At 44.1% G+C, this 27,464-nt stretch overlaps 1 protein-coding gene across 1 annotated transcript in view; it reads right to left on the bottom strand.

The window, feature by feature from the left end:
* The window catches only part of LOC138738980 (protein Niban 2-like), a 177,510-nt gene that overhangs the window by 78,185 nt on the left and 71,861 nt on the right, over nt 1–27,464 (bottom strand). The window contains exon 3 of the mRNA XM_069890284.1: nt 6,049–6,177. Within this exon, the coding sequence (XP_069746385.1) occupies nt 6,049–6,177 (129 nt within the window). The remainder of the gene's footprint in view (nt 1–6,048; nt 6,178–27,464) is intronic.

The raw sequence follows: 27,464 nt of genomic DNA, 5'->3' as shown, positions 1-27,464 counted from the left end.
GCCGCCGACACCTGTGACTACTATCAACAACCCGATCAGGTATATTCTGGCTCCTACCTGTCTTAATCCCAGAACCATCAAACGCTCGTCATATAACCCCTTCATTCCAAGGATCATTCTTGTGAACCTGCACTGGACTGTCTCCAATCCTTACTTTGACAAGGAGCCCAAAACTGCTCACATGGTCCTAATGAGGTCTGACCAATGCCTTATAAAGCCTTAATATTAAATCTCTGCTTTTATATTCTATCCCCCTCTAAATGAATGCTATCATTGCATTTGCCTTCCTTTCCATTGACTCTACCTGCAAGTTATCCTTCAGGGAATCTTGCACAAAGACTCCCAAGTCCTTCTGCCCCTCTGATTTTTGAACATGGCCCATTTAGAAAACAGTCTGCACCTTTATTCCTTCCATAATCATACAATTTTCTACACTGTACTCCATCTTCCTTGCCAAATCTCCTAACTTGTAGACTCAGTGCTTTCTCAACATTAGCTTCCCCTCTTCCAGTTTATGTATCATCTACAAATTTGGCCACGAAAGCCATCAATTCTGTCGTCCAAATCATTGATATATAGCATGAAAAGAAGCAGTCCCAGCACCGAGCCCTGTGGAACGGCTCTCATCACTGCCAGCCAACCAGAAAAGGCCCGTTATATTCCCACTCTCTGCCCCTTCTACCCATCCTTGTATCTTTGCTATAATACCATGGGCTCTTACCTTGCTTAACAGCTTTGTCTGGCCCCTTGTCAAAGGCCTTTTGAAGATCCAAATAAGCTACATCCACCAACTCTCCTTTGTCTGTCCTTCCTGTTATTTCCTCAAAGAATTCTAAAGATTTGTCAAGCAAGATTTTCCCTTAGGGAAAGCATGCTGACTTCTGCCTATTTTACCATGTGCCTCCAAGTGCCCTTAAACTTCATCCTTGATAATAGAATTTAACATCTTGCCAACCACTGAAGTCAGATTAACCAACATACAACTTATCATCTTTTGTCTCCCTCCCTTCTCAAAGAGTGGAGTGACATTTGCAACTTCCCAGTCCTCTGGAACCACTCCGGAATCCAGTGATTCTTCAAAGATCATGACCAAAGTCTTCACAATCTCCTCAGCTACCTCGTTAAGGACCCTGAAGTGTAGTCGATCCGGCCCAGCTGATTCACCCACCTTCAAACTTTTTAACTTTTTCAGCACCTTCTCCCTAGTAACAGCAACTACCCCTATTTCTGCCCCTTGACACTCTCAAACTTTTGACATACTGCTGGGTATCTTTCACAGTGAAAACTGACACCAAATACTCAGACTGTGTCGTTTCATTATCCCCCATTACTACCTCCCTCGTGACATTTTACAGTGGTCCTATGACCACTCTCACTTCTCTTTTGCTCTTTATACAACTGAAAAATCTTTTTTAAAATGTAGACATACAGCACAGTAACAGGCCATTCCGGCCTGTGAGCCTGTGCCACCCAATTAACCAACACCCCCGGTATATTTTGAATGGTGGGAGGAAACTAGAGACCCGGGGAAACGCTATGCAGACATGGGGAGAATGTACAAACTCCTTACAAACAGTGAGGGATTCGAACCCCGGTTCCGCTCTCTGGTGCTACCAGTGTTGCACTAACCGCTACACTAACATTCCGTTCTTTTTTATATCGTCTTTTATGTTACTGGCTTGCTTGCCTTCATAGTTCATCTTTTCTCTTTTAATTGTTTTTTTTAGTTCCATTCTGATGCTTTTAAATGTGCCCCAATCTTCTGGCTTCCCACTAACTTTTGCGATATTGTATGTCCTTCCTTTGGCCTTTAAGCTGTCTTTGACTTCCCTTGACATCCACAGTTGCCTCATTCTCACCTTAAAGCACTTCTTCATCCTTGGGATGAATTTGTCCTGTGCCTTCTGTGTTAATCTCAGAAACTCCAACCACTGCTACTCTTCTGTCACCTCTGCTTCTAATCAACTTTGGCCAGTTGCTCTCCCCTTTATTCCACTGGTAGACTGACACATCTGATTTTAGTTTCTCTCTTTCAAACAGCAAAATGGATGAACACATTTTCAGGGCTAGGCAGCAACAAACGACCGCTGGAGGAACTCAGTGGATTATGCAGAATCAGTGAGATAAAAAAGAATGGTCAATGGGCTGGATCTTTTCAAGACTCCTGTGTCATATTTTTTTATCCCACTGATTCTGTTTGACGCAGAGTGGTCTGATCAGAGTTTTATAGAGCAGCAACATTACCTCTCGGCTCTTGAGCTCAATCCCCAAACAATGAAGGTCAACACACCATACCCTATCAACTATGGATTTGGACCCCAAAATCCTTCTTTTCCTCCACATAGCTGGGAATCCTGCCATTGACCATGTTCAACCTTCCAAAGTGCAATCACTTCACACTTTTCAAAATTGAACTCCATCTGCCACTTATCAAACCCACCCTGCTTCCTGCATATATATCCCATTACAACAACCTTCTACTCTATCCGTTAAATGGATGACCTCTGGTCTAGCCCACTGACAGCCTGGGAAAAAGGTGCTGGCCGTCCACTCCATCTCTGCCTCTCATAATCTTATACGTTGCCAGTGTGCCTCTCATCCTCTTTTGCTCCAAAGAGAGAAGCCCTAGCTCTCTCACCCTTTCTTCATAAAGCATGTGTGCTCTGCTCCAGGTAGCATTCAGGTAAATGTCCTCTGCATTCCTTTAACGAAGCAACCACAACTGAACACTACACTCTAAGAGTCGTCTAACCAGAGTTGTATAGAATTACACAATACACAAAAGTGCTGGAAAAAGTCAGCTGATCATGTATCATCGAAAGGAAGTTGGCATCTTTATAGCATTTGACCAATTTAGTTTGCATTGAGACCAAACATGACATCAAGGACATGGAGGATCGTGATCGCAAGCCTAATGTGGAGAATGCTTGACTTAGGGAATCTTGAGAACTAAAAAAAGGTAATGTTGGCTTTTTAGAGGACCATTGGAGTAGGTAAGTCCTTAAGACCTGATGGGATAGATCCCCTGTTATTGAAAGAGGCAAGTGAAGAGATTGCTGGGGCCTCGACAAATATCTTTGTATCTTCGCTCGCGACTGGTGAGGTCACGGAGAACTGGAGTAGCCAATGTTATAGCTTTGTTCAAAAAGGGAAATGGAGATCACAACGTTTATCTGTTGAATGTTGGTGGTTTGTTCTCCACGAACCTCTTCAGCTTCAGTGGACTTGTTTTGCTTTTGCTGTCCCTCTCTCCATTTTAGATCCCAAATCCTGTCAGTGTACTTTAATGCATCTGAGGTGAATCTAGGAAATTTCCCTGTCAGAATATATCAGGCCTCTCTTGCACTGAAACACAATTGTTTATAAATCTGAAACTCGGCTTTCCTCCTGCTCAGACACGGTCTCACAAGCTGCGTCCTCCTGGTCCTACTACCCTCATGAGCACATAACACTCGTGATAAGCTACAGGTTACCACCATGGAGGCCCTACTTTTTAATCTTCATTCTAACTCACTGTATTCTTTTTGCAGGACTTCAACCCAATCCCTGATAACTCTATAGGTACCAATGTGTACCTCAATTTATGGCTGCTTGCTCTCCCTTTTAAGAATGCTGTGGACTTGATCTGAGACATCCTTGAGTTGGGCACTCAGGAGGCAAATGGGATGGCCAAAGAGGGTTCCTGCACCCTCAGGCTAAACCCTCTACATTTCCAGATGGCCAGGCAACAACTCTGCAGGCACATTTAGTGAGACCATCTCATTGAAGCTCTTAGCTATGATCTTATCAGTATACCAAATGATCTGCTGTACATCCCAGCTGCAACTCCAGCCCCTTAAGCCATGATCCTTCCAAGTGGACTTGGATCTTCCAAGGTGTTACAGAAATCCTCAATGCCAAGACTACCATAAACTGCAAAAGGAAACACATCATCTCACCATCAACCCAGATGTCCAACTGTCCCATCAGGCAATCCTGTCCCTCCTGCAATAAAGTCTATTAGTCCTGCATTTTCTTCATCAATGTCCTCAGACCTCAGAGTATCAAGGCAGCCTTAAAGCCAAGGACTGCCTGAGATGATCGCATTCATAACACTGAACATTTAGTACCTTCACCACCACTGTCACAGAATGGTTGCAGTGGATGCACCTGCAAAATGCATTGCAATTATTAACCCAAGCTCCTCTTGCCATCTATAACCACAGAGGATTTGGGAAGCAGGTGCATGGGAACACCAAATCATATGCATCCTCCTTCACTGGTGGCGAACATGCTGTAACAATGTAAGGGTTAGTGTTGGAAGCAAACATAGAACATTACAACACAATATAGGCCCAATCTATGGAACTCTATTCCACACCAATCTATTTTTTCCCCCTACCTGACATCCATGTGCCTCTGTGTCTTTTGAATGTCCCTCTTGTACCAGCCTCCACCACCACCCCTCTTAAACTGTTCTCCTCTAGTATTTGCTATTGTCCACCTGGGAGAAAGGTGGTAGCTGTCCACCTTATCTAAGCCCATCATAATTTTATATACCTCAATCAAGTCACCTCTCATCTTTTGTCATTCCAAATAGAAAAGTTCCAGATCTGTCAATCTTGCTTCATATGACACTTTCCAATTCAGGCAAAATCCTGGTAAATCTCCTCTGTAATCTTTCCTGAACACCTACATCCTTCCTGTAATGAGGTGACCAGAAATGAATGCAATACTCTAGGTGTGGTCTTATAGAGCTGCATCATTACTTTTTGGCACTTGAACTCAATCCCCCGACTAATGAAGCTCAACACACCATACGTCTTCTTAACCACCCTATCAACATACATTGTGGGCTTGGACTTGGACCCCATGATCCTTCTGTTCCTCCACACTGCTGAGAATCCTGCCATCAGTCATATACCCTATCTTCAAGTTCAACCATCCAAAGTACACCATTTCACACTTATCCAGATTGAACTCCTTCTGCCACGTCTCCACTCGGCTCTGCATCTTTTATCGTTTGTAACCTACAACAACCTTCTCCACTATCCACAACACCTCCAACTTCTGTATCATTTGCATATTGATACTCCAGTTCTTCATCTAAGTCATTTACAAAAATCCCATAGAGCAGGGGTCCAAGAACAATTGCCTACGGAACGACGCAAGTCATTGACCTCCAGGCAGAATATGTTCCGTCTACCATTACCCTCTGCTTTCTGTCAGCAACCCAATTCCAAATTCAAGTGGCATTTTAGAGGATTTTAGAGGGAAATTAATACACAGGGAGTAGATGCACAAGTTGAAGAGCTTTAGTTTAATCTGACCATGTTTGGGACATGGGCCAAAGGGCCTCATTTGTACAGTTTTGTATTGTGACAAAACTGTTGGGAATAGCTTCTATATAAGGAAAAAGGGTCGAGAGGATAACTCATCACTGCTTTTCTCAAAGACTGAGAAATTGAAAAATTTGAAGGACTTGAAAAATTCCTTGCCTAGAATGTCCACATAATAAAATTAATTTAAAAAGCCCTTAAATTATAAAGGTCAAAATTTCATTTGTCATTCCAATGTTTGTTTATTATGCCAATTATATTCTGAACACATGCAAATATAAACTTCCAATTTTTAATGGACCCTCTTACCAATCTTTTAAAAAGTTATCTCTATTTATGATCTAAAATAATGATTCAGATTTGCATGATAATGAAAGGAACCTGCCAGAGTTTTGATCATTCATATCGCCCTGTAATTCTGTAGTTCCATCTGAACTGAATAACAAATCTTTGTGCCTTAATTGCCTTGAAAACTGCTCAGAACAGTGATTTGAGAATATAATAAAAATCCATGACATAATAATGAAGTAGAATCAAACTTCATTCATTGGACACCAGAGTGCAGACTTAAATGGCTGAAGTCACTGACATGTGACAAACATGAGCATGGATGGACATTGGGTTAAGAGTTAATATACATTTTTCTCAGAGGAGGAAATAACTTCCCTTTTTTGTGTTAACTGCAATACATCACAACTTAAACGTTTCCACAAGGTAATAAAATTCATACCACTTTGCCGTCATAGCACTCCACACTGTAGTCATCACGTATAACAAAATGTCTATTCTTCCATTTCCTGTTTATTTCCAAATACTGGTAGAGATTGCCAGAAAAGATAATTTTATCCTTTAATGGGGTCTATAAGAAAAAGAAAAATGCACGGATGAATTATTACATGTATTAGCCATTTTGCTCAAAATGACTAACTGCCATAGCCTTGCAATAAATTCTGATCATTGGGCAAAGATAACATTCAGCCAAGTTATGTCCAAGATCTCAGCAACTGTATATCAGAAATTGCTTACTGTTTCTGAGTTGTAGCTTATATTCAGAATAGTACTGCATTGAAAGCCATTTTCTTCCCTCATCTAACACGCTAAGCCAGGTAATTATAGACTAGTGAGTTTAATATCCACATTGATAGGAAAGTTATTGGAGAAATTCTGTATTCAGGAGTATTCATGCTCTTAGAAAGATGTGGATTAAGGATATTCATTTGAATTAAGGGGAGATGTAAATTTAAATGTCGAGATACAGCACGGTAACAGGACCTTCTGGCTGACGACCCGGTGCCGCCCAAATACACCAATTAACATACAATCGTATTATAATGTACTGAAACATACCACGGGGTTGGTGTAGCAGTTAGCACAACGCCTTTACAGCGCCAGTGATCAGGACTTGGGTTCGAATCCCACGCTGTCTGTAAAGAGTTTGTACATTTCCCTGTGTTTGCAAGGGTTTTATCTGGGAGCTCTGGTTTCCAACCACCATTCAAAATGTAGCAGGGGTGCAAGTTAATGGGGTGTAAATGGCCTGTTAAAGAACTGTATGTCTAAATTTTAAAAAAGTTAAAAATGTATCCCTGTGTGTTTTGAAGGTGCACCCAGAGGAAACCCATGTAGACACAGGGAGAACATACAAACTCCTTACAGACAGTGATGGATTTGAACCCGGGTGTCTGGCGCAGTAATAGTGTCGTGCCAATTGTGATGCTAACCATCCAACGTATCTCATTTGACTCCCCCACCCCCCCCAACCCAACCCCACCCCATCCCATCCCCCAGCATGTCCATGAGATAGTGCAGTTGATATAGCCTATATGGATTTCAGTAATGCTTTTAACAAGATCCTATGTGGGAGACTGGTGCAGAAGGTGAGAGACCATGGGATCCAGGACAAACTAGCAGAATGGATTGAAAAGTGGCTCAGTAATAGAAAGCAGAGGGTGATGGTTAAAGTTGTGTAATTGGAAGTTTGTGATCAGTGGTGCATCAATGAGATCAGTACTTGGGAGACATAGTATTTGTCACTGTCCTTAACGATCCAAATGCTAACGTAGCTCGGTTCATGTATATTTGTCACATTATATACCTGGTGCAGTGAGACAGTTCTTCTCCAATCAGTATAACAAATCAACTCTAATATTCACACAGCCATACAATGTAACAGGGTAAGGGCACAACCACAGAACAGAGTTAGAATTAAAATGACTGACTAATATAAAGCAAAGGCAGCATGAGAACACTGTTGTGGGCTTAATTTGGGAGCCTGATGATTGCAGGAAAGAAACCGTCTTTAAAACGGTTGGTGTGATTTCACAATTGAGCCTCCTCCCTGATGGAGAGAAAAGACTGGGTGTTTGCCCAATTTTTTTTGCATTCCCAATGAAGAGCTCGGGCCTGAATTGTCAACTGCCTATTGCTGTCCATAGATGCTGTGTGACCCAAGTTCCGTCAGCGCTTTTGTGTATTATATCTGGGATGTAGTGTGTCGTTCAGTACGTTGGCTGCCTTTCTAAGGCAGCATGAGATGTAGAACTGTAGAGGAATACAGCACAGAAACAGTCTCTTTGGCCCCTCCAGTCCATGCTGGGCTATTATCTTCCCTAATTCCACTAACCTGCACCCCGACTGTAGCCCCTCCATACCCCTCCAATCCATGTACCTGTCCAAATTATTCTTAAATATTAAAAATGAGTCCTCATTCACCACTTCATTCCACACTCCCACCACCTCTGTTTGAAGAAACTCCCCCTCATGTTTCCCCTAAACTTTTTCCCTTTCACCCTCAATCCATGTCATCTGGTTTGTATCTCACCTACTCTCAGAGGGAAAAGCCTATCTACTTTTACTCTGTCTAGACCCCCATAATTTTAAATATCTCTATCAAATCCCCCTTCTTTCTTCTACGTCCAAGGATATAGAGTCCTAACCTGCTTAATCTTACCCTGTAATTTAATTGATGAAGTCTGGGCAACATTCCAGTAAATCTTCTCTGCATTTCTTTCTATCTTATTGATATCTTTCCTGTAGTTAGGTGACCAAAACTGCACACAATACTCCAAATTTGGCCTCACCAATGTCTTGTATAATTTTACCACAACATCCCAACCCCTGTTCTCAATACTTTGATTTATGAAGGCCAAAAGCTCTCTTCACAACCCTTTCCACCTATGATACCACTTTCAGGGAATTATGTCTCTGTGATGTAGATGGAGTTCATGGAGGGAAAAGAAGTTTGCTTTATGTTCTGAGCTGCATTCACCTCCTTCTGCAGTTTCTCCCAGTCGTGGGCAGAGCAGCTCCCACATCATGACGTGGTGCATCCAGCAAATACATTTTTGATGGCGCATTGTCAGAAGCTGTTGAAAAACATGGGGTGCAAAGCCAAACTTTGTCTTCTAGGAATGTAGAGGCATTGGTGTGCTTTCTTGACCATGACATTAACATGGTTAGGTCAGGGCATTTGGAATGATTACCACCATGTGGAAGGTACAATTATTCGTTTCTCAGATTATGCAAAAAATTGGCCATAGTGTTAATGGTGATAGGGGTAGTCCCAAAAGCTGAGAGAAGGATTTTCAGACCACTGAGTCTGTGCCAGCCATTAAGCAGCCATTTACACAAATGCTACCTTAATCTAATTTTACACATTCCACAATCCCATCAATTTCCACAAGCAAACAGAAAAGACTACTGATGATGGAAAAGTAGAATACACAAAATGCTGGATGAACTCAGTGGATCATGCAGTATCCAAGGACGGCAAGACAGAGTCAAAAGTTTGGGCCGTAACCCTTCATCAACTACCCCCCCCCCCACAACTTTCTACCGTTCAACAACATATTAAGGGCAATTTACATTAGCCAAGTAACCTTCCAATCTGCATGTTCTTGGCGCGTGAGAGGAAACCCAAGCCCAGGGGATAACGCATGCAACAAAAGGAATCAATTGTAAACTTCACAAAGGCAGCAGCCAAGATCAGCAACAAACTTGTTCGTGGATCTGTGGGGTAGTAGTTCAACAAGCTGTGCTAGCGTATCACTCTCATTGATTAGTAGGAAAGATGGGCAGTGCCATATAGTATGGAACAGAGTCTCTTTGGTCCAACTTGTCTGTGCTGACCAAATTGACATTCTGTGTTAATCCCACTTGCCTGTATTTGGCCCATGTACTGCATAGCCCTCCTTATCCATACATCAGTCAAAGTATCTTCTGAATGTCACAGTGGGCCCACTTCTACAGCTTCCTTTGTCAGCTCATTTCACAGACTAACCTCTGAGTGAAAAAGATTTCCCTCAGGACCCATTTAAAATGTTCCCTTTTCATATTAAACCTATGCCCTCTATTTAGGGGATGTTTTTATTCTCGGGGGAAATTGATGGTGAGCACTCACTTTATGCCACTTCTGATTCAATATAACTCTTTAAGATCACGCATCTGCTTGCTATGCTCCAGAGAATAAAGACCCATCTTTCCAACCTCTCCCTACAACTCAAGCTCTCCATTCCCAGCAACATCCTTGTGAATCTCCTATGCATACCTTTTTATTTATTGATATGCTTCCCATTGCTAGATGACTGGAACTGCACACAGTACCTCAAGAGTGGTCTCAACAACGCTGTGCGTCAATGGGGCCCCACCGACGCTGTGCGTCAATGCGGCCCCACCGACGCTGTGCGTCAATGCGGCCCCACCGACGCTGTGCGTCAATGCGGCCCCACCGACGCTGTGCGTCAATGCGGCCCCACCGACGCTGTGCGTCAATGCGGCCCCACCGACGCTGTGCGTCATTGCGGCCCCACCGACGCTGTGCGTCAATGCGGCCCCACCGACGCTGTGCGTCAATGCGGCCCCACCGACGCTGTGCGTCAATGCGGCCCCACCGACGCTGTGCGTCAATGCAGCCCCACCGACGCTGTGCGTCAATGCGGCCCCACCGACGCTGTGCGTCAATGCGGCCCCACCGACGCTGTGCGTCAATGCGGCCCCACCGACGCTGTGCGTCAATGCGGCCCCACCGACGCTGTACGTCAATGCGGCCCCACCGACGCTGTGCGTCAGTGTGGTCCCACCGACGCTGTGCGTCAGTGTGGCCCCACCGATGCTGTGTGTCAGTGTGGCCCCACCGATGCTGTGTGTCAGTGTGGCCCCACCGATGCTGTGTGTCATGTGGCCCCACCAATGCTGTGTGTCAATGTGGTCCCACTAATCCTGTGTGTCATGTATCCCAAATTTGGCACTCAATATCACCCTCCATGCAGACAGGCATGCCAAACACCTTTTACACCACCCCCCTGCGACACACCACTAGTCACAAGACTCCAATCAGAAAAGCAATTTTTCTCTGTGATTCCTCCCTCCAAACCAGTTTTCAAATCAATTGGTCAGCTTCTCTTGGAATCCACGGGATCCAACCATCCAGACTAATCTGCCATGTGCAACGTTATCTAAAGTTCACATATATAATGTTCACCGCACTGTCTTCATTGATTCTCGAGGTCATCTCTTCAAAAAACTATCACAATCATGAGACATATACAAAACCCTGCTGACTACCTCTGATCAGCCCCAACTTATCTAGATATTGATGAACTCTGTTCCTCAGAATCCAATCAAACAACTTTCATACCACTGACGTCAGCTTCACTGACCTGTAGTTCCCTGGTTTGTCCTTGCTGCCTTTTTAAAAAAAACAATACAATATTAGCTGCCCTTCAGTCTTTTTACACTTCACCTGATGCCAAAGATAACGTAAATATCTCTGAAAGGGCCTCCACAATTTCTTTCCTAGCTTTCCAAAGTCCAAGGATGCAATTCATCACTTGCCCTATCTCATTCCTTGAGGTCTGTTGCCCCTCTTTAGAATAGGCCTTAATATATTGATTTAGGAAGATTTCTTAAACACATTTAATAATTTCCACCTATCCATATCCTTTGCACTACAAGTAACTCAGTATATACTGAGGAAGTTAAAGTCTCCCAGTAATACCACCTATCCTACTAGTCTGGCAGCTAGTTATCTGTCATCTGTCTGCATTTGTGCTCCTACAACTCCCAGTGACTATTTTTATTGGTGGATGGAGGCTGTAATATAGTCCCATCAATGTGATATTCTTGTTTTTAAAGTTCATCACCTAGCCTTGCTGGATGATTCCGCGCCCCCCCCCCCCCGACAAAAAAAATTCTATCAAAGCAGTGCTGCTCTGTCTTCATTCAACAAAAAGGCAACATACCCTCCTCTCTTACCTGCACCTCTAATTGTCTGTATTCTTTACACTCTCTCCCTCACCTCAAAGCGATGTCCTCTAGCTCTAGATTTCCCCATCCAGGGTAGAGGACCAGCACTATTTACTTTATCCATGTCCTTCATCATACAAGATCACTACTCAGTTTCCACTGCTCCAGAGAAAACCAATCCAACCTACCTAGCCTTCCTTAAAACTCAAGAGCACCAGTCCAGGCAACGTGAGCCTTTTCTGCACCCGAAATGAATACAATGCATTGACGATTGGGGAGGAACCCCGTTGACAACAGGTTGGTACTAAATAGTCCCATTAATTCTCCAAATTCCTCATTGTAAAACCTCAATGAGCCTGTGAACAGTAGTGTTTCCGCTGCTATGGACCCAAGAGAGCAGGGAGTGGAGACATAGCACTGCTTCGCATGGTTCTACTGCCTGGTCACAAAACCGATGGCTCCGCACAGGCGTTAAAACAGACTGTTAAAGGGGCCAATGCTGTTTATTTAAAAACCTGCAACATGGGCTGTGTGCCCAAGATGGCCATGCCTGGGCTGGGCAGCAAACCAGGAGGGGTTGCAGACTCCGGGAATGCAGCCAGGCTGGTGCAGCACACTAGAAACAGAGAAAACACCCCCCCTCCCCACCACTTCCAATTAAGAAGAAGCTTGGGAGACAAACCCTCGAGGCAGTGACTACACCAGCGGACCAGCAAGGGGCTCAGTGGCTGAAGGACCTATACTGGCTGTGGGCCGCTGGTGACTTGCGGTCAAAGTGCCCACACAGGTTTCAGGCTGCTGGAGACTGGCTCATGGGAACCAGGGAATGGAACAAAAGGGTGCCACAAACAGTCTCGGGGACTGAAGGCTTCCTGATGATCATATTGGAGGTTTGGATCTAGAGCTCAGGCTGATGGTTGGAAGTGGACTCTGCACAGCTGCAGAGGCCATAGGAGCGCTGGAGGAAAATCCACGGACACAGTCTCTGAAGGGATTCTCTTTTGCTTTTCTTTCTCTGACTGTTAGGGGCGCTGGACAATCCTCATAGCAGCTCTCTGTTTACGGCAGACAAAAGTTCATGCACCATGTATATTACATTTTTCATTTATTATTACATAATAATTAAAGGACCCATTGAACTTTTGTTGTGTCACTATCTTCCTGTACAGCTTTGACATGAAGTCCCAACTGCTTTACTCAGTACTCCATCCAATGAGGGAAAGTGTGCCTTCTTCACCATTTAGTCCCACTCTGTCACTATTATCAAGGAACTATAGTGTTACACAAGTCACTCTGTTCTGCTGTCAGTTACTGCGTATGCCCTGATTTGGTTTAACTTTCCAAAATACATCCCTTCACACTTCTCGATCGCTTTGCTTACTTTCCCAGATGATCTAGATCCTATGGTAGCCTTCGACAACCTTCTTCCCTTTCCACCACACCATCAATGTTAGCGTTTTCCACAAAACAAACTACGCCACCTACATTCTCACCGAGACCGCTAATTTCCATGACAAACAATAGGGCAACCAACAATGATTCCCGTGACACACCACTGGTCACAGGCCGCTCATCTGGAAAAACAACCTTCCACCACCACTCTCTGATCCCTTCAACCAACAAAAAGTGTGCATCCAATTGGCTCGCTTATTCTAAATGTCATGTGAGCTTTCCTTCCAGACCAGTCTATCAGTCAAGATCTTTATAAAACCCTTCCTAAAATCCATGTAGACAGTATCTATTCCTCTAACCTAGTCAAGCCTCATGGGTACTTCTTTAAAAAAACTCAATTGAATTCCCCATACAGAAAGCAATGCTGACCATTTCTAGTCAGTTCTTGCCTTTCCAAATGCAGATAGATCCTTTCTTTAAAGAATTCCCTTCAGTAACTAACCATTAACTGATGTTAAGCTCACCAGCCTTGTTCAGAGAAGGTGCACAAGACTGATTCCTGGAATGAAGGAATTAGCATCTGAGGAACACTTTTGGATTGTATTCCTTGGAGCTCAGAAGAATGGAGTGGGGGAGCATTTTGAATATTGAATAGCCCAGACAGAGAAGATATGGCAAAGTTGTTTCCTATGGAAGGGGAGTTTAGGACAAGAGGGTATAACTTCAGGATTGAAGGCTGTCCATTTAGAGAAGCAGAGGAATTTCTTTAGTCAAAGAGTGGTGGACCTTTGGCATTTGCTACCATGGTGGCCAAGTCATTGGGTAAAATTTAAGGCAGATTGATAGGTATCTGAATAGTCAAGGCGTCAAAGGTTGCAGGGAGAAGGCAGGGGAATGGGAGAATGGAATGGTGGAGTGGACGATGGATCAAATGGCCACTTCTGCTCTTATATCTTATGGCTCATTTAGTACTTCATCCACGCAAGTTTACACATTGTCAGGAGGTGGAGACTGTGTGAGATAGAAACTTGGCTATGAGAAGACTGAGACTTGATACAAGTATTTTTTTAAATGCAGCAGGTCTCTCAGCATCCATAGGAGATAAAGAGAAATAACCAATGTTTCAGGTCCGAGCCCTTTGTCTTTATCGCCTATGAACCCTGCGAGGCCCACTGAATTCCACCAGCACTTTTGTGTTTTAATACACGATTGCAGCATCTGCAGACTTTCGTGATTCCCTAGATACAAGACAGTGGGTGACTTTCAGCTATCTGCTTCAAGTCTACGGCAAGGTGTGATTACCAGCAAGAAGCAGTCAGTGAAAGCTGTTTGGCATCAAACAGCACTTTGCCAAGCAATGGTAAATTAGCCTTGATGCCATGGTCAGGCAGTGACATCTGCCTGACAAACAGTGTGGAACAAACTCTTTGCTCCAATTTGTCCATGCATACCAAGTTGGCATTCTGGGATAGTCCCATTTGCCTGCGTTTGGTCCATACCCTTTTAAGCCTTTGCTATCCACATACTTGTTCAAATGTAATTTTAAATTCAGGATGGTACACAATTCTATAGTTTTCTCTGCCAGTTCATCCCAGAAACCGTTCATCCTTTGGGTGAAAAATTTGCCCTTCTCACTTTAAACTGTGTCCTCCAGTCGCTCAAGAATAATTTACCCTGTCAGAAAGATTGAGCTTTCACTTTATCTACTCTTCTCATGATTTTGTAAACCTCCTGATCACCTCTCAGTCCCCTACCCCCCCCCCCCAACCTATCAAACCTCTCCCCATAATTCAAGCTCTCTATTGAGATAATCCCTGTAGCTAGGTGACAGAGCTGCACATGGAACTTTAACTATGGTTTCACCCAACATCTTGCACAGCTAAATCATGATGTTCCAATTATTTTACTCACTACTCCGACCAATGAAGGTAAGCATGCTGACCACCACCTTCACCACCCTGTCCACCGGAGCTGCCACTTTCAAGGAACTATGTATCTATAATCCTAACGCTCTATTCTACAAAAATCTCCAGAGCCCTACCACTCAATGTGTACATCCTGTCCTGGTATGAATTACCAAAGTGCAACACCTCACACTGTTAGAGTTAAATTCCACTTGCCATGCCTTGGCCCAGCTTTCCAACTGATCCCGTTGCAAATTAGAATATGCAGCTGACTGTCCACTATACCACCAACGTTGGTTTCATTTGCACTTTTGTCATCCAAATCATTAATATGCAGTTAATAACAGACAACAGTGGATCCAGCAATGACCCCTGCAGTACACCACCATTCACAAACCTCCAACCAGAAAATCATCCCTCCATTAAACCAATTTTTAATCCAATGAGGCAGTTTCCCTTGAATTCCCAGTCACCTAACCTTCCAGATCAACCTGCCATACAGAACCTCAAAGGCCTTGCTAAAGTCCTTATATACAATATCCACTGCCCTGGGCTCGTCAATTCTCTCTGCCATCTCTTCAAAAAATATCAGATTCATAAAAAGCCATGCTGATCACCCAATTAATGCTTGTCTAACAAAATAATGGTAGATTCTGTCCCTTAGAGACCTCTCCAGTAATATTCCAACCACAGACAAGCTCACTAGACATAAATTATGCGGCACTTGTTAATGGTCGAATGTTAATGGGTAAGGTTAGAAAGACTGGGCTTATATGCGATGGAATTTAGAAGGATGAGGGGAGACATGATTGAGGTATAAAAGATTATCAAGGGGCAAGGCAGGGTGAATTCGGATTACATGTTCCCAATGTTGGGAGAGACTAGGACTAGAGGGCATAGTTTAAGAATACAGGGAAGGCCCTTTAGGACGGAGATGATGAGAAATTTTTTTACCCAGAGAAGTGTGGATCTGTGGAATGCTTTGCCGCAGAGAATGGGAGGGAAAGATTCACTGGATACGTTCAAAAGGGAGTTAGATAAGGCTCTTGTGGGCAGAGGAGTTAAGGGTTATGGGGATAAGGCAGAGAATGGATACTGACAGCCATGATCTGAAAAATGGCAGTGCTGGCTCGACGGGCCAGCACCTACTGTCTATGTAACTGCGAGAACCAAGGGAAGTGTATCCTTGTTCTGAGGAAAAGTGGGATGAAAGTGGAAGTACGTGAAATGAAGCAAATACAGGCAAGGACTCTATCAATGACCACAAGAGTTAAGCCACATTTCTTGAAGAAAGATTACATTTTGGATGTCCTATCTAGTCGGCCCCATTACTCTGCTTTTCCTGTAAGTACTTTTACTGAAGCACCAATCTAATTCATTTTTAAAATAAAAATGTAAAAGGCTGGCGGTGGTCAGCAGCTTCTGTGGAGGGAGAAACAGTCAGCTTTTCAGATCAATGGGAACCATAAAACCGAGCAAACAGGCATATTTGAAGTTGCAGAGAAGGGAGGAGAGAGGAGAGAACAGAGGATGTCTGTGTTGGGGTGAAAACCAAATTTGTTTCGGTTTCATGAATACTTTGGTGTCGTCAAAGTGGGGAAATGAATGTTTGTTAAACTGTCTGGAGGAGTGTAAATGGGGGAAGATGAATGAGGAGAGTGGAGAGGTAAAAACATGCTAGAGATGTGACGACAGAGCAGCTACTGGAAATCTAAAATAAAAGTAAACACTGCAAATATTTAGCAGATTAAGTAGCATTTGTGGAGAGAGAAAAATTGAGTTAATGTTCCAGATGCACAGTATTACACGAGAAAGGGGTATTTCGGACACAGATAAAGAATGTTTTTTCTCTTAAAATGTTGAATTTAATATCAAGTGTCTGGATGAAAGATGGGGAACAAAGCCCCAAGCTTACATTGGACTTTTCCCCCCCACAGTGTAGGAGTAGCATGGGAGAGAGCAAATTAGAGCTATAATTAATATTCTTCAAAGCTTTTTATAGAGACATATAGCATGGATAGACCCATCTCCATTAATCTCATCTTCCAATACTTGGCCTATTGCCTCAAGAGAATTCTTAAATTCTGTCAGCATCTACCACACCACTCGCTGAATGAAAAATGTCTCCCTCAGATCCCCTCTAAATCTCGTGCCCTTTTCCCTAAATCTATATCGTCTAATTTTATAGAGTCAGTTATTCAGCAGGAAAACAAGGCCTTCAGCTCTCCGTGCTGACGAGCATGCCTTTCTGAGCTAATCCCATTTGGCAGTTTGGTCCATATCCCTCCAAATCTTTCCTATCCATGTTCCCGTACTTGTGTCTTTTAAACATTGCAATGATACCCGGCCTCGACCATTTCCTCTGGCAGCTATTACCACATATCCACCAATCTGTGTGAATAAACTTGATCTTCACCTTTAAATCTCTCCCCTCTCTCATTAAACCCATGCTCTTTAGTTTTATACTCCCCTATCCTGAACAATGGACTCTACACCTTATCACACCCCTCATGACTTAATATACCTCTATCTTGCAGCCTCCTACACTCCAGAAAACTCACACCAAACCCATCCAATTTCTTCTTACAACACAAGCCTTTCAGTCCTGGTAATATCTTTTTGAATTGTTTCTGCATTCTCTCAACTTATTTACATTCTTTCAATAGTATTGTAATGCAATGGGTTAATTAAATATTGTGATGCAGTGTGTTATTTAAATATATGCTTATAAAGAATTGGGTTAGCTGTCATTTATTTCAGACACAGTCTTGCAATGTCTGAGGGTAGGTGCAAACAGAAGGTTCTGGGCTTCAGCAACATGTGCAAGCACACCCCAGAAACTGAAACATTTGCAGAGAGTTTTTTGCCATGTGTTTTTTGTAAAGCTTGGAAATTGCAACATTTGCAAACTGAAACCATCAGGAGGGGAGGGGCAGAGAAGGAGAAGAAGGGAGTCAGCAGGAGGCAAGCTGAGAAAACTGAAAAGGCTTCCTTTTTCAAGACTGGGCAGAGTTCTTATATGGAAGCCTGAGTGTACTCTCTGTGGAAATCAGGAGTGGTGGCTAGTCATCCTGGTGTGGCGAAGAGGAGAAGAACTCTGTGAGAAGAAGCTGTAAAAGTTTCTTCTGGAAGACACTCCTGTTTAAACCCTCCCCAACAGCTCTAGCAAACCTGCCCCCAGGTTTGCAACACCCTCTGTAATCCTCCACAACTTTCCTGCCTGGTAATTCTAAGTATAGCACTGAAGTTTGCTTGAACGTAATGATTGTTTGATTCTGTGCACAGTATTGAAGATTACTGGAAACTGTGGCCTTGGAAACGTGAAGAGTGGAAGATAGGACAGTAAAAAGGACTTTCTTGAAAACTCATTACACATACTTGCACTTAGATTAGGTTGGGAGGGGTGGGATTGTGTAAATAACTTAAGTGTTGATAAATTAAGTGTTGATCTTGTTCTATTCTCAGAGATTAAACTAATTTTGTTTATGGAACCATTGCTTTGGTGGATTCCTATTGCTGCTCGTTACAATATGGTGCCAAGATCAGCACACAATGTTCCAGAAACACTTTCCCCAATGTTTTATGAAGCAGTAACGTAATGTCCCATCTCTATAATCAGTGTCTCAACTAATGATAAGGAGAAAAAGTTTCTTGCAGTCTACCCTTTTTCTACCCTCATAATTTGAGATACCTCAACCATGTCATTCTCTTGGTCTCCACCTCCCCAGTGGAAGCAGGACCAGTCTCTCTGGTCTCTCCTCATAACTAAAAAACACCACCCTGTTCCTGGTGAATCCTCTCTGTACCTCCTGCAACACTATCATACATGCCTTTCCAACAGTGTGGTGAATAGCACAACATGCAACACTCCACTCAAGGGAAGACCAGATTTTATAAACTTGCAACATAATCTATTCCTGTTTTCAATGATCCAATAGGCATCTTGGGACCATTATTGAAAGAGGAGGAGCGTGGGACTCCAGAGGGATGGGAGTGTCAGGAGCCAGCTTGAGGTGAGTGCCTTTAAAAACTGAGTGGAGGGCAGGGTTAAGGGTTAAATAGAACAGTGTTAAGGGTTAAATAGAACAGTGATTGGTGGGAAGAGTAAGTAAGATAAGGGGCAGTGACAAATAAAAAGAGGGGTAGCTCAAGTGGCATGGCCAGTGTGTGAGTGGCTCAGGGTAGGAGTGAGGCTTAGAGGCTTTGGTTCAAGAGGCTTCGGTGAGCTCAGGATGAGCTTATTTCTGGTGAGTCAAGATCTCTGAACTTAAATTAGGAAGAGTTTCATGGAATGCTCTGATTACAGGATGTAGGAAATCTGGGATGGCACAGTTGTCCTTGATGACTATACCTGCAAGAGGTGCATCCAGCTGCAGCTCCTGGAAACCATTAGGGAGCTGGAGCTGGATGAACTCCAGATCATTCGGGAGGCAGAGGCAGTGATAGAGCATGGGCTCAGGGAGACAGTCACCTTAAAAGTCAGGAGACAAGTAATAAGTGGGTGACTGTTAGGAGAGGGAAGGGGAACAGGCAGACAGAGCAGAGCAGCCCTGTGGTCATTGCCTTCAACAACAAGTATACAAATATTGATACTGTTGGGGGGGGGGGGGGAGAGAAAAAAACGATCTACAAGGGACAAGCCGTGGTGGTCATCTCTCGGGTGCAGAGGCTGGCCCTTCAGCTCAGAAGGGAAGGGGAGAGTAAGAGGAGAGTTATGGTAAATGGGGACTCGTTGGTTAGCAGATCGAGGCTCCCAGGTGGTATTGTCTCCCAGGGACAATTCTGATTGAGTTTACAGCATTCTGGAGAGGGAGGATGAGCAGCTAGATGTAGTGGTCCATGTGGGGGTCAATGACATTAGACAGGGGTAGTGAAGAGATCTTTTAGAGAGAATATAGGGAGTTAGGAAAGTTAAAAAGCAGGACCTCAAGGGTGCTAATCTCAGGATTGCTGCCTGTGCCATGTGCTAGAGAGGGTAGGAACAGTAAGTTGTGGCAGATGAATGTGTGGCTGAAGAGTTGGTGCAGGGGGCAGGGGTTCAGATTTGTGGATCATTGGGTTCTCTTCTGGGGAAGGTCTGACCTGTACAAAAAGGACAAGCTGCACCTGAACTGGAGGAGGACCAAGCCTGGGGGCAGGTTTGCTAGAGCTGTTGGGGAGGGTTTAAACTAGTTTGGGGGGGGTGGGGGTTGTTGGTGAGGGGAACCAGAATGTGAGAGCAGACAATAGGGCAGAAGGTCAAAAGCATGATGCTATGTGTTCTGAGTTTGTGAGGAACATAAATGTAGCCAGTTAGAGGGATTGAAATGTGTCTACTTCAACACAAGGAGTATTAGGAATAAAAGGGATGAACTTAGAGCTTGGATCAGTTCATGGAAATTCAATGTTGTGGCCGTTACAGAGACTTGCCTGGAGGAAGGACAGGATTGGCTGATAGGTAACAGGGTTTAGGTATTTTAAAAGGAATAGGGGAGGTTAGAGAGGGGGGGAGGGGGGGATAGTATCGTGGCTGTAGAAAGGGAGGAGGCTGCAGAGGAAGTGTCCACTGAGTCGGTGAGGGTGGAAGTCAGAAACAGGAAGGGAGCCATCACCATGCTGGGAGTCATCTATAGGCCCCAAATAGCCCTCGGGAGACCAAAGAGCAGATAAGCAGGGAGATTTTGGAATGGTGCAGGAAATACAGGGTTGTAATAATGGGTGATTTCAACTTCCCTAATATTGACTGGCACCTCCTGATTGCAAGAAGGATGGATGAAACTGAATTTGTCAGGTGTGTTCAAGGAGGATTCCTGACACAGTCGACGAGAGGAGAGGCCATCCTGGATCTCGATCTTGGTAATGAACATGGTCAGGTGGCGGACCTCTTGGTGGGGGTCCATTTTGGTTAGAGTGACCACAACTCCTTTAACCAGCATAGCTATGGAAATGGATAAAAACAGACAAAATGGGAAAGTGTTTAAATGGGGAAGGGCGAACTACGATGGGATGAGGCAGGAACTGGTGAGAGTAAATTGGAAATAAGTTCATGGGTGAAAGCAGAGAAGTAATGTGGAGGGAGTTCAGGGACCACTTGTGCTGCCTTCAGGATTGGCTTGTCCCACTGGGTCAAGGAAAGGGTAGGAAAAGGGAACTGTGGCTGACGAAACAAATCAGGCAACTAGTCAAGAGGAAGAAGGAAGCATATATTAGATATAGGAAATAAGAAAAGCTCGTGAGAAGTATATGGTAGCCAGGAAGGAGCTTAAGAATGGACATGGGAGAGCTCAAAGGACACATGAGAAAACCTTGGCATGTAGGATTAAGGAGAACCCCAGGGCGTTCTATGTGTATGTGAAGAACAGAGGATGACGAGAATGAAGGTGGGGCCGCTAAAGGATAAAGGAGGCAACTTGTGCCTGGAGGCAGAGGAGACTGGGGAGGTCTAAATGAATAATTTGTGTCAATATTCACAAGAGAAAAAGACCTTGATCAGGGTGAGATTGAAATGTATGCTGGACAATGTGGAGATTAATGAAATGGAAGTGTTGGATCTTTTTAAAAACATAAAGATTGTTAAGAACCCAGGGCCGGATGTGATGTACCCCAGGCTGCTGTGGGAAGAGAGGCAAGAGAATAGTTGGGGCAATAGCTATGATCTTTGAATCTTCTTTGGCTGCGGGGGAGGTGCTGGAGGATGGGAGAATGGCAAATGTAGTCCCCTTGTTTAAAAAAGGTAATAGGGAGAATCCTGGGTGAGTCTTACATCAGTGGTGTGTAACCTGATGGAGAGAATTCTTGAGCATAAGATCTATGAGAATTTGGAGAGGTACAGTCTACTCAAGGATAGTCAGCATGGGTTTGTGAAGGGAAGGTCATGCCTCACGAGCCTAATTGAGCTTTTTGAGAAGTAACAAAAGAAATTTATGAGGCTAGGGGGGTAGATGTGGTCGACATGGATTTTAGTAACGCATTTGACGAGGTTTCCCATGAGGAATTCTTGAGCATGGGATCAGTGAAACCTTTGCTGTGTGGATAAAAAAAAATTGGCTTGCAGGTAGAAAGCAGAGTAGTGGTGGAAGGAAAGTATTCTGCCTGGAGGTCAGTGATTAGTGGAGTACCACAGAGATCTATTCTGGGACCCCTGCTCTTTGTGATTTTTATGAATGACCTGGATGAAGAGGCGGAAGAATGGGTCAGTAAGTTAGCGAAATGACATGAAGGTTGGAGGAGCTGTGGATGGAGCAAAAGGTTGTCGAAGGTTACACGAGGCTGTAGACATGATGCAGAGATGGGTGGAAAAGTGGCAGATGGATTTCATTCCGGATGAGTGTGAGGTGGTGCATTTTGGAAGGACTAACCGAAGGCTGAGTATAGGGTTAATATCAGCTACTTAAAATGTGGAAGAACAGAGGGTCCTTGGGCTTCAAACCCATGCATCCCTCAAGGTCGCTGCACAGGTTAATAGAATAGTTAAGAAGGCCTAGGGGATGCTGGGCTTCATTAATAGGGGGATTGAGTTAAGGATTAGAGAGGTCATGTTGCATCTCAGAGTACTGTGTTCAATTTTGGTCACCTCATTAGATTCAAGATTCCTTTATTGTCATGTAATAAGGACAGGACATTATTGCATAGAATTTGCCTTTGTCTGTCATAAGGCAGACAGATTTGCCATTGGAAGAAATTGCCTGAAGCGCCTTTTACATTTAGAGAAAGAGAAGCAAGAGAGAGTTGATCCCCCCCCCCACACCTGAATCACTGAATGTCCAGAGTTTCTGCAGCCACAAATCCAGACCAATCATTGGCACCCTAAACCAGATCCGAACCTCCGACACGGTCAGGAACCCTTCGGCACCCCCTCGCATCCCAGTTCCGATACTTTCTGTCCTTTCAGCCAGATTCCAGCCAGTCTTCGCCAACAGCGTGAGTTCCCCAACAGCAGTCTCCAGCAGCCCACAGGTTCCGTGGGTTCCTCGCCTCGAAGTGTCAGCAGCCTGCTGAGTGCATGGGTCTTTCAGCCGCAGAGCCCCCTCACTGGTCCTCCGCCATGGTCACCGTCCTCTGTTTGACAGACGGGGGAGGTGGGGGGGGGGGTGGGGTGATCTCCCGAATTTCTGGTGCCCTGCTCCAGTCTTCCGCTTCCCTGAAGTCTGCAGCCCCTCGTGGCTATTACTGAAATCAGGTGCCGCCAGCTTGGGTGCCATCTCCATGGTTGCTGGATTTTAAATAAACCTACCATTGGCTCCTTTAACTGGCCTTTCAAAGCCTGAGTGGAGCTGACAACAGTTGACTTGGCAGTTGGACCCCGCGGGAGTGCTGTGTCTCCACTCCTTGCTTCCCATAGGTCTGCACTAGCGACAGCACTGCCGTTACAGTGGATCCGGTAGCGCCGCCATTTTCAATATTATAGGAAGGGTGTGGAAGCTACGGAGAGGAAATTTACCAGGATGTTGCCAGGATTGGAGAACAAGTCTTATGAGGCAAGGTTAGCAGAGCTGGGACTTTTTAGAGCGTAGAAGGATAAGAAGAGGTCTACAAGATTATGGACAGCAGGCACCTGTTTCCCAGGGCAGGAATAGGCTGGAATAATATGGGCAATTAAGAGACTCTTAGGCACATGCTTGAGGAAATCTGGAGGGTTATGGGGTAGGGAGGGTTTATTTTGTTTTTTTTTAAGAATAGGGGTTAGGACAATATCGGTAGTTGAAGGGCCTCAACCATATTATCTACCTGGCTGCCACCAGCCTCCTTCAATGGTCTTTGAACTTGAATGCCATGATTCCACTGTTCCTCAATATACTCCAGGACTAAACTATTCATGGCACTTGTCCTAGTCCTATTTCTTTCTTTGGCTTGGCTTCGCGGACGAAGATTTATGGAGGGGGTAAATGTCCACGTCAGCTGCAGACTCGTTTGTGGCTGACAAGTCCAATGCGGGACAGGCAGACACGGTTGCAGCGGCTGCAGGGGAAAATTGGTTGGTTGGGGTTGGGTGTTGGGTTTTTCCTCCTTTGCCTTTTGTCAGTGAGGTGGGCTCTGCAGTCTTCTTCAAAGGAGGTCCTATTATTACACCCAAAATTCACCACCTTCCACTCATCAGGATTAAACTACATTTGCCATTTCTCAATACCTTTCGCCAACAGATCAATATCATTCTGCAGCCCAAGATTGCTGTCCACACTGAAAACAACTCCACCAATCTTCGTGTCAACTGCAAACTTACTGATCATGCCTCCTATATCCATATCCAAATGATTTAAGAATATTAAAAAGACCAAAGGTCCCAGCATTGCCCATCAATGAACACCCCCAGTCACAGGCATTCAATCCTCTACCATCATCCTCTGTCTCCTATGGCCAAGCCAAAGTTATATCCAATTTGCCAACTTGACCTGGAGACCTTGAGCCCTATACTTTTAGAACCAGCTTTGGACCAGTTACCCACATAGGACCTTGTCAAAAGTCTTACTGAAGTCTAGGTAAACCACATCTACTACCTGCCCTCATCAATACACTTAGTTACTTCTTCAAAAAACTCAATCAGATTGATCTGATACGATCTGTCCATGACAAGGCAATGCTGGTCATCTCTGATCAGTTCCTGCTTTTCCATGAATCCAATTACTTCCCTAACATCAAAGGTCTGTGATTTCCAAGATTTTCCATGTTGCCCTCCTTCGAGGTCATATTTGGCATCTTCCAGTCATCTGGCTCCTCATTTGCGACCAGGAACTGTATTTAAAAATCTCAGTTGAAGTTGTAGCAATCTCTTACCTAGCCTCCCACTGCAGCCAAGGATAAATGACATCTGACCACAAGATTTATAGAACATAAAACAGTCCAGCACACTACGGACCCTTTAGACCACAATGTTGTGCTGACAGATATAAACCTACTCCACGATCAATCTAGACCTTCCCTCCTCATGGTCCATAACCTCTATTTGACTTACATCCATGGGCCTATCTAAGAGTCTTTTAAATGTCCCTATTGTATCATCCTTTACCACTACTCCCGGCAATGCATTCCACATACCTACCACCCTGGCTAAAAAAAAACTACTTCTGACATCTTCTCTACACTTTTCCCCACTCACCTTAAACAGAAGGTGAAAACAGATTATCTCCCATTAAGGTGGCTGAGACATCAAGCACCTCTTTATTTGTTGAGTTCAGCATGAGAATTTCACCTTCCCATTTCATTGTGTTCTCCAACAACAAAGTCCTTAATACCAATGAAAATTATCCATTTAGGACATCACCTCAGAAAATAGAAGGAGGAGAAGGCATTCAGCTCTTCAAACTTGATCTACCATTCAATATGATCATGGCTGATCATACGACTTCAGTACCCTCTGATCCCTTTATTTATAAGGGTCAGACACCTAATGTGGCTCTAGTTAATCTTTTGTCATGACTATACAAGAGTTCTAAGCACAGAAACAAACCCTCCAGCTTAACTTGTCTATGCCGACCAATCATGTCCCATTTGCCTGTATTTGGCCTCAAAACCTTCCCAACAAAACAAAAAAAAGGCAGTGTTGTCAGGGCTGCTGCAATGGCAGTGATGCTGCTGGTGTGGACCCACGTGAGTGGTGAGCGGAGACACAGTGCTGCCTAGTCCTGATGCTCCCTACAGGCTGTTAAAGGAATCAACAGCGATTTTTTCATTAAATCCTGCAACCACAGGGTCTGTGCCCAAGAAGGCAGCACCTATGCTGGGCAACATAGGTTGCAGACTCTAGGGGAGCAGCAGAAATGGGGAGAACACCTCCCCCACCCCCAACCCCGTTGAGGAGAAGCATAGGACACAACACTATAGGACGTGGACCAGCAAGAGGCTCAGAGGCTGAAGGTCCCACATAAGCTGCCGAGTACTGGGGACTTGTGCTCGAAGGACACACACACACTACAGGCTGCTGACGACTTGCAGTTGAAGGACCCTCACGCCCACCAGCTACTGGGGACTGGCTCATGGGAACCAGGCATTGAAAATGGGGTTCAAGATTGTTTGACGTAGAATCTGTGCGGCTGCCGAGGCTGCGGGAGCGCTGGAGGGAATCCACACTCAGTGTCTCTGAAGGAGTTGTCTTTTTCTTCTCTTTCTCCTCTTGTTAGGGGCACCAAGAAATGCTCATGGTGACTCTTTGCCTTTTCACAGACAGAAGGTGAAGAATACTATGTATGTAACATTTTTAATGTTTTACTATGTGACAATAAAAAGAACCTTTGAACATTTATTCTCTCTGCCAGTGATATTTCATTACCCCTTTTTCCCTTCCTAATTAATCAACTTCTTTTTTTTATCCACTTAATGAACCTCCCCATCTTTAGGGCCTCTTTTGAGGCTATGGATTTGTTTTCTTTTCCCAACCCATGATATACTTGTATGTTTGGGATTCCCTGTGCTGATTACCCTTAACTTTCATCTTACAGGAACATGTCGGCCCTGAACTTTTACTATTTCTCCTTTAAATCTTCCCACTGTTCAGATGTGGTCTTGCAAGTAAGTAAATGCTCCTAGTTTACCTGTTTTGCCAGGTATGGCTTTATTTTAATTAAATTAGCCAGTCCATATTTAAAACTTAAGTCATGGCCTACCCTCATCTTTTCAGAATCACTTTGAAATGTAGAGAGTTGTAGCCTCCACATTCAAGCTGCTCCAACAGATCTGCTACATTTCTCAACACTGGTCTATCTACATATTATGTCAAAGACCCAACAGACACACTTCAAAAATGTCAGAAATGTCTGAGTCAGAATAGACATTTTCCAAATGAATTGGTGTTTTTAAACTTGAAGGTGAAGTTGATGGTTAATGGCAGGATTCTTAACAGTGTGAAAGAACAGAGGGACCTTGGGGTACAAATCCATAGTTCTCCAAAGTTTGCCATGCAGGTCAATAGGGTAGTTAAAGAGGTTTATGATATGCTAGCCTTCATTAGTCAAGATATTGAGTTCAAGAGGTAATGTTGCAACTCCAAAAAACTGCTTAGATCACACTGGGAATATTGTGTTCAGTACTGATCACCTCATTACAGGAAAGACAGAGAAGCTTTGGAGGAGGAGATTTACCAGGATATTGCCTGGATTGGAGAACATGTCTTGAGCGAAAAATGACGAGATGTGACTTAATGGAGGTCTACAAGATTATGAGAGGCATAGATTGGGTGGACAGACTGCATCTTTTTTCCTGGGACGACTGGACCAAATACCAGAGGACATCTGTTCAAGGGGAGGGCAGGAAAGTTTGGGGAGGTATCAGGGGTACTTTTTTTTTTAACCTGTGTGTAGTGGGTGCCTGGAATGCACTGCCAGGGGTGGGGGCTAACAGAAACTGGTACAATTTGGAAATTTAAAAGACTCTGAAACAGGCATATAAATAATAGAGGGCTATGGATGTGAGGTAGGGAAAGTCTTTGATTGTTGTGAATTAGAACGAATCGAAGCCATGGTACATGAGTATAATAATTTAATCCATCTAATAAAATCTGGACCAAAATGAAATTTCCCTAAAATAGCAAATAAATACCCAAACATTTTCTCAGCATCTAATGAAAGAACAGATAACGCTGCTGGGGTGGAGGGTAAATATAATATATTCAATAATCGATGCATGTTATAATAAAAAA

The sequence above is a fragment of the Narcine bancroftii genome, chromosome 1, assembly GCF_036971445.1.
Source record: "Narcine bancroftii isolate sNarBan1 chromosome 1, sNarBan1.hap1, whole genome shotgun sequence".
Taxonomy (NCBI): Eukaryota; Metazoa; Chordata; class Chondrichthyes; order Torpediniformes; family Narcinidae; genus Narcine; species Narcine bancroftii.
Note: the sequence above shows the minus strand (reverse complement) of the source record. Positions and strands in the feature narration are given on the sequence as shown.